At 37.3% G+C, this 7,417-nt stretch overlaps 1 protein-coding gene across 2 annotated transcripts; it reads right to left on the bottom strand.

Moving 5' to 3' along the window:
• Window positions 1-509: 509 nt before the first annotated feature.
• LOC106918168 (uncharacterized) lies at window positions 510-6,423 on the bottom strand. 2 transcript variants are annotated; one of them, XM_088007412.1, is made up of 9 exons: window positions 6,357-6,423; window positions 6,123-6,238; window positions 2,883-3,025; window positions 2,528-2,612; window positions 2,200-2,344; window positions 1,882-2,075; window positions 1,537-1,683; window positions 1,318-1,443; window positions 510-965 (listed from the first exon to the last, which is right to left on the bottom strand). In XM_088007412.1, exons 1-9 carry the CDS (start codon window positions 6,421-6,423, stop codon window positions 660-662), a joined length of 1,329 nt encoding a protein of 442 aa, XP_087863538.1. In that variant the 3' UTR covers window positions 510-659. The 2 variants fall into 2 exon arrangements, with proteins under 2 accessions (XP_087863538.1, XP_087863544.1); XM_088007418.1 differs by lacking the exons at window positions 6,123-6,238; window positions 6,357-6,423 and having other exon boundaries at window positions 1,537-1,602; window positions 2,883-2,929.
• Window positions 6,424-7,417: the final 994 nt, after the last annotated feature.

The following is a 7,417-nucleotide window of genomic DNA, read 5'->3' as shown; positions in this document are numbered from 1 at the left end:
AGGGTTCCACCCCAAATCCAGCACCCTGAGACTGTACACGAGCCATAAGGAAGGAGGCAGAGGACTAGTGAGTGTGAGAGCCACTGTCCACACAGTAAAAACTGCTGGGTTAAAAATAACCCAATACGTAACCCAGCGCTGGGTCAAATATGGACTGACCCAACGCTGGGTTGTTTTAACTCAACTGGGTTGGGTTGAGGGTTTGACCCAGCACATTGGGTCATAGCTGCAACCTAAAGCTTGGGTTAAATTGACCACTGCTCAAAGTTAAAATGACTCAATATTGGGTTGAAATTTATTACCCATTAAAAGGGTCATTTTACCACCATATTTTTATTTTTAAATTTTTTTTTCCTTTTCTATTTTAAAATTCACTATAAAAATTAAACTAAAAACATTCAGATTAGCTCAAAAGAACTTTTATTTGCAAATGTTATACATTCCAACATGCATGAAATTTTTAATACAGACATGTAAAAGTTACATATAAACAATTGATTAAATCTGCACCCTTTTTTTAACTTTATTGGTGTACACAAAGAAATATTTTCATCAAAAGAGTTTGAAGGAAATGTAAAAAAAAATAGCAACATAGTAACAAAGAAGGTTTTTCAATCAGAACATTTAAAACTTATTTAAGGGTTATTGAAGAATTGCTTTTATTCTTCCATGGCCTCCAACTGGGCCCTCATTAATTTTATCGGGGGTGACTTGTTTCCTGGGATTTCATATATCACAGTTTGGAGAAAATCCCAAATCTGGATACACGACTTCGGATAACTCATATCAAAAACGAAGAACGATTTGAAACAGCCGTCAACAGCCCCCAAAAGAGATGGATATTCCAAAGCAGTTCCATTTATGACGACAAATGCTTGGGAACAACAATACCTGTCCCCAAGCATGAGAACACGTGGATGCTCTGTTGCTGTACTTCCAAGATATTCCACCATATTTGTCCCAATCTGGTGTGTGGAAAAAGCAGAAAGGAAGCCATTAGTCATTTAAAAGGTAAGGAGGAACATTCCCCACTAATAATTTTTGACTAATTCTTATATGATTTTTGTTTGATACATTATCAAAAGACCCTTGCGTTTGAAGTTTATATATACTATATAAAAAGACATATTTTTGGTCAACGCTGTCTTGTGTTATATGACATTAAAATTCTCATTTCACGTCAATTAGGACATGGTAAATTCCAGATTAATGACAGGGAGAACAGTAAGGGGAAAAAAAAGCATATTTGTTTTAAACTTCTGGTTTCAACTACATTTAAACAGCAAAGAACTCGTTCTGACATGAAGATAGACTTACTGGCTGGACATCAATGAAGGCTTGCTGGACTTCAAGGTTGCTGGGTCTGAACACCTTTCGCCCAACTCTGTAGGGAACAGCAGGGAGGAGTTTTGGCAGCAGCTGGAGTGCCACGTCACCTTGTTTGTCAAAGAAAAACTCAGATTAAAATGCTACACAATCAAAAAAGAGCCACAGGAGAAAAAATTAGTTCAGAAAATGTTCCTTTTGAGCTTCAATACCTTGTGGAAGCAACTCAATCTCAGGCAGAAGAGCGCTCTCCTCCTCCTTCCCCATGCGAATGACCTTTGATGAGAACAAGGTGTTCCAGTTCTCTGTCAGTTTTCCACAAGACTGTGGATATAAAACGGCAAAGTCCTGCAAAATCTAACAATCAGAAAAGACAAAAATACAAATCAAATGTAAAAGTGAAATGAACTATTACATTCAACCTTTCATGGGTGCTACAAATTTATGTTCTGGGTAGTTTGACATTTTGAGTTTGATTGTAATTGTACATTAACACATGATATTGCAGTTTATTGTTTAACATTTAACTGATCTCAATATGAGGTATAACCTCACCATCCCTGGTGTGTCCAACAAACGTGGGAACTCTGCAAAAATCTGCTGCATTGGGATTGTCCCACTTGAGCGGATCCATCCTGCGCGATATACTGCAGTTTCCCGCATGTATTGGACAACCTGGTCTGTGGGCCAAAAGTTATTTTTCAGCCATTCTGTTATCTGGATGGCACGCTCAGCACTGATGGTTGGTTCTGTGGGGAAAAAAGTATTACAGAAATTAAAAGAAAAAAAATGTGAGGTAATTCACAGCAATGATACGAGCTTAGATTGCTGCTCAAAACAATAGGGGCTTGGAAAAAGTCCATGTGCTAGTACCAGGCAAACTTAATCTTTTCGGTGGAGCTTCTGGGGCTGAAAGCATCTTCTTCCTTGGTTGATGCCTTTTCCTTACATTACGGAGACGCTCCTCCAGAAAGCCAGTTGCTGGCCTGTGTTGTCTTCCGGGGGTAAACCAGGCGTCCTGAACATTTTTAACAAAAGAAATATAAAAGTTAAATGTTAGCCTTTCTGTTTTAATGTCCAAATTTTTATTAAACCTACAACTCAAAGCTCAAACACCATAGTTACAATGATATTTAATGCTAACCATTGTGCAAGTTGTTGAAGTACTTGTGTGCTAGTTCTCTGAAGTGTGAAAACTTACATATTCTGTGCCATGGCTGTCTCTTAAACATGGAAACTGGTCCACAATCGAAGATGCCAGAATTGCTTTAGTGTCTGAAGATGGGCTGGAAACAAAAAAAATTACATTCAGTAAGACAGGCAAGTAAAATATTTTATTTTAATTAGTTATTGTAAGATGAAAACATAGAGCAGAAACCTTAAAACACAAACAATTTCCAAAAAATCCAGTTTTTATTAGCCCAACACATACTTTAAGACTTCTTACTGGAGAAATTTTACTTAGGTGAGCACTGCACAATGCCGTTAATGTTCTCACCAAGAGCAAAATGTCACAAAAACAACCTAATTGATCTAGTTTTGGAAGAAATACTCACTTTTCTCCATATTGATCCATCAGGTGTGACACAAGTGTTCTGACCATGCACCGTCTTTCACGAATGGATATATGCTGATTTCCATCAAGACTGATAACCACAGGTCTACCTTCAGGGGAGGCACTGAGGATCTCACGGATGTTCTACAGATAAATAGTTAATGTGAAAAATAAAATAGCTGTTATTTAGCTGCAGTTTAATATTCTTAGAAATTTAAGAAACGATGAGATGTGTCATTTTTAACTTTAATTAGTAAGAATGGATGTCAATATGTTAGGTAGGAAAGGTTGATTGTGCAGCTTAACTTACAAATGCTGCTCTTCCAACAGAAGAAACTCCACTCTCTAATTCAGCATGTGGTGTAGGATCAGCATCTTCAGTTGTTTTAGGGCTAGATGTCTTTAAAATACAAATATAAGAAATATTAACCCCCAGAGTAAATTTAAAGTTTGAAACTGCAAAATGATAGAAATTATGTTAATTATATATAAACATTGTATAAAAAAGTATTCACACAATCAAGACAGACAATGTTAATGATAGTCATTTAAAGTTGATGAACCCATAGTTACACTCACCATTGTAATGTCAATGATGATAATCCTCTCCACAATAACTTTTTTTTTATATAATTTAGTTAATAAATGAGTTCCCACTTTGAAAAATGTAGCTATTGGTCATAGGTCAAGACAAATGCAAAAGTATGTAGAAAACTATATACACAACATGTCAGTCTTTAAAAAAGCCTATATCTCATAGAAATGCAAAACTCATTGCTGTTTTCTTTTCTGACTTTCACAGCATGTAGGGGGTGATGATCATCAATGGATTCAATGTCCAGTGCCCCAAATTCTGAAGTGGGACACACAGTGAAGGAAAAGAAATGCCTTTGAAACCCAGTTGTTTCCCAGTTGTTCACAATAAATTTGATACTTGAGTTTATTGTCAAAATTCTCCTTATGATTCCAAACTGGGGTTCCCCATCTTCAGAGTGAGACAATAACATTGTCATTCCTGGCCTGTATTTTGTACCTTTGTACTTTATCCAAGATGGCACAAACACTTCTGTTAAAACAGCAAATTCCTCCAATCCATTTGTCACCTTTTCAAAATCATCTACAGCACCAAGAATTTTAGTGCTTCCAGGCCCAACTTCAAGATCATGAGAGAACATCTGACCAGACAGAAGAGTGTAGCACATCATCATTTGATGTCTGTAGGCCTGGGTTTTACATATATTACGAAAGCTGCAGTTCACATGACTAACTCGTTTGAAAAATCGATGTTTCGCCTCAAAGCGCATGGACCAGAAGTGAACGACAGGCCCTAATTTTCTTATGGCTTCAGGATAATGTAACATGAAATGGTGTTTGGGTTTTAAGTGTTTACCAGGAAAGAGCTCCAAATAAAGACAGTGATGTTCCTGAATAAGATATTTCAAGAACATTACTGCTTCCTGTGTTAACGAAGGAGAAAAAAATCAACTCCATACAGCTAAGCAATGAAAGGTGTAACTCCCAAAACTGGTTTCCCTCTGGAACCAAATCCCCAATCATGAGAGGTAGGAGTCTGAGTAGGCACCATGTCTGTGATGCTGTTTGCCTAAATGCAGAATCAGGATTTTTGAGATCATGGAGTTTGAAAGCAGATGGCTTGTTGTGACTATCACAGAACCCATAGTCAAAGCTGGTCAGTCTATAGTTCAGCTGGTCAATAGTGAGAACTTTTTGCTCAATCAGTGCATTTAACACAAGCTTAACTTCATAACCTCCAACTCCTTCAAGAATGTCGTGCATAATATCAGGAGCAACATTGTTGGTGACATGATAGAATAATAACTTATTAAGAAAACTCTCTCTTTTAATACCAGTTTGAAACTGGTTGTGTAGAAGACAGTCCGAATTGTAATTAGCTTTGTCACGCAATGCTGAAGGGTCTTCAATTGTCTGTACCTTCAGAACATCTCTGTGTATGCGACACCACCTACACACACTATTTCCAACAAAACTTTCTGTGTAGCCCAGTATGCTGTTTAGTCCAAGGTTGTCCCCACAGACCTGTGCCACTCCAGCCTTGACCGTCCCTTTGAAATATGGAGTTTCTACATCAAAGCCATTCATTTCCAGATCTTTAATTTCATGAACAATTGGCTCTAATACAGCATTTAGTCCATAGGTTTTTACATCATCAGTTTTGTACACTGCCAACAAAAAGTGAGATTTTAAACTAGAAAGAAACTCTTGTGGCAAGCACTTCATGGTATAGTATATAAACCCTAATTTGTGGACTGATGTTTTTGATCCAAGTGGATTAACCATCTCGCAGTCATCATTGTAAAGTGCTAATGGAATAGACACATCTTCAGAAAAAAGAAGATTGGTTGCAAACAATGCTCCATCTTTAAAATCCTCAAGGCCTGTCTTTTTCATTTTTTGCCACTCAAGAATTTTCTTAATTGTTCCAGGACTTTCAAGAATGACTTTTAACATAGATTTGAGAGGAACATACTGAAAGGTGTCTCGTACTGCTACTTGTTTCACTCTCCCTGTCTCTCCATCAATTTCCTGCATATATGAAAAGCCAGGAAAAGGAATTGCTTCAGGTTGTATGAAGTACCCTGACTGGGTGAAATGCTTCATTTGTCTGTATTCTGATTCAAATCCTCGAAATGGTTCAGAAGCTGAAGTAAACTCCTCTAAAAGTTTCTCAGCTTTTGGAGTTTCAGACTGTCCAGTCTCTTTTAAGAATGCAGCAGTTTTTCTCTTTAGGTTGCCAACTAGATCACTGATCAGACAAGATGTGTTTTCAACAACATCTCTGATTCCACTTAAGGTCTGTGAGGATTTGGCCTTCAATCTAGCTAAGAAGAGTGCAACTCTGTCTTTTATGCTCACATCCTCCAAATCATCCCAGTGTTCCAATGTTGCCTCATCACTTTCTAAATTGCATATGGTGCTCAAATGAGGACTTGTTGCTCTTTCACAATGTCCAACATAACTAGTTTCTCTTATTTCTGTGTCAAACTCAATAGCATGCCCTAATAGATGTCGCCTAAATGATCTCATATGATTAAATGTACGTTTGCATCCACTTTGAGCACACTGGAAATATCTTGAAGTTGAATATGTATTATGAATTACTCTTAGATGAGAAAAAAATTCCTTATGTTATGTCCTAAAGACATCCCACATTTAAAACACACATATCCCATTTTGTCTTGTCCTATGACTCAAAGCATACCTCGAGAAATTTTGCAAAATGACGTTGAAATTTCAGACGAGGACCAAGGTGAGGAATCAGGGATGTCAGGCAGTTAGCATCCAAAAGAAAGAAGCTTTCTTCATCAATGTTTTCAGCTGAAATATATTAGAAATTACATATTAATATTTTCAATCCAAAGAATTCCTGCCAATGCATGCTTTTAAGTACACACACACGCACGCGCGCGCGCACACACGTATACACTTAACCTACCTTCAAAAGCAGGGATTAGGTCAGAAAGTTTCCATTCAGTCAGCTTCTGTTTTACAAACTCATCCATCTTTCAAATCTTACAGGGAAAAAAGTGATACAATTTGAGTCATTTTTTTCCTATGTGGAAAATAATCTGTACAATGTGTGCAAAAATATTTTATTTAGGACAATCACCAAATATTTCACAGCAAAAATAAGAAAAAATAATAGGACACTGACTATATGTTTAGCAGCTAATAACCCTGAACAAATGTAAAACATCACTTTTTGGGACACCGGGAGAGATCACACTGTTCAGTCTTGTTTTCACCAGCTCTCCCCTCAGCGCAACCTGATACCTGACAACATGAAGCAGATCTGTGTAAACCCTAAAGTTAATCCAGCTGTTTTCACTAATAACTGTATGTTTTTAATTCCACCTTGGTGGCTAATAATGGCCAGAATAACATACTTGCTCATTATCTAATTTCTGCGTCATGATGATGTTGCTGATTACATGAAATCATATGGTAATGACAGCGTACTTGTCTGACAGATACAGTATAGCCGTCAGTTTGTGTTAAGCATATGCCATCACAGAGTGTGCTGATCTGACAGAACACCGGTGGGGACGACTCCAAACATGTTGGAGCACTTTTAAATTAAGAGATATTTCAATAAATCGAGCAGATATTTTATTGTTACATAGTTAAATCTTCACTAGAAATCTGTAAAAGTTATTTTTATTTGACAGAAAGCATAATATCCAACTTTAGCTTCCCCTCCTCTGCCATTGCTGGTGCATACTTTTTTTTTCTTCTCCACTGCCTCAATCGGTTTCACCCAGGTTAACCGTATAATAGCATAGCATAGTGTGTTCAGTAAGAAATAAAAGGCTTAATGAAAATGGCATTTAACAGTTATATTACTGATATATTACTATGAATACCTGTATACTCTGTACTGATCGCTTCGGACACCGCTACTGCAAGCCTCCAGTCCCTCCTTGTCGCTATAGATCCGTTAATTAGCATTCTAGCTTAGCTACCACCTTTTGCGCGCGCTAGTGAACGAAGCCAGCG

This window comes from Poecilia mexicana, unplaced genomic scaffold, assembly GCF_051168715.1.
Source record: "Poecilia mexicana isolate PSO_F unplaced genomic scaffold, ASM5116871v1 scaffold_1, whole genome shotgun sequence".
Lineage (NCBI taxonomy): Eukaryota > Metazoa > Chordata > Actinopteri > Cyprinodontiformes > Poeciliidae > Poecilia > Poecilia mexicana.
This window is presented reverse-complemented; position numbering and strand designations above follow the sequence as displayed.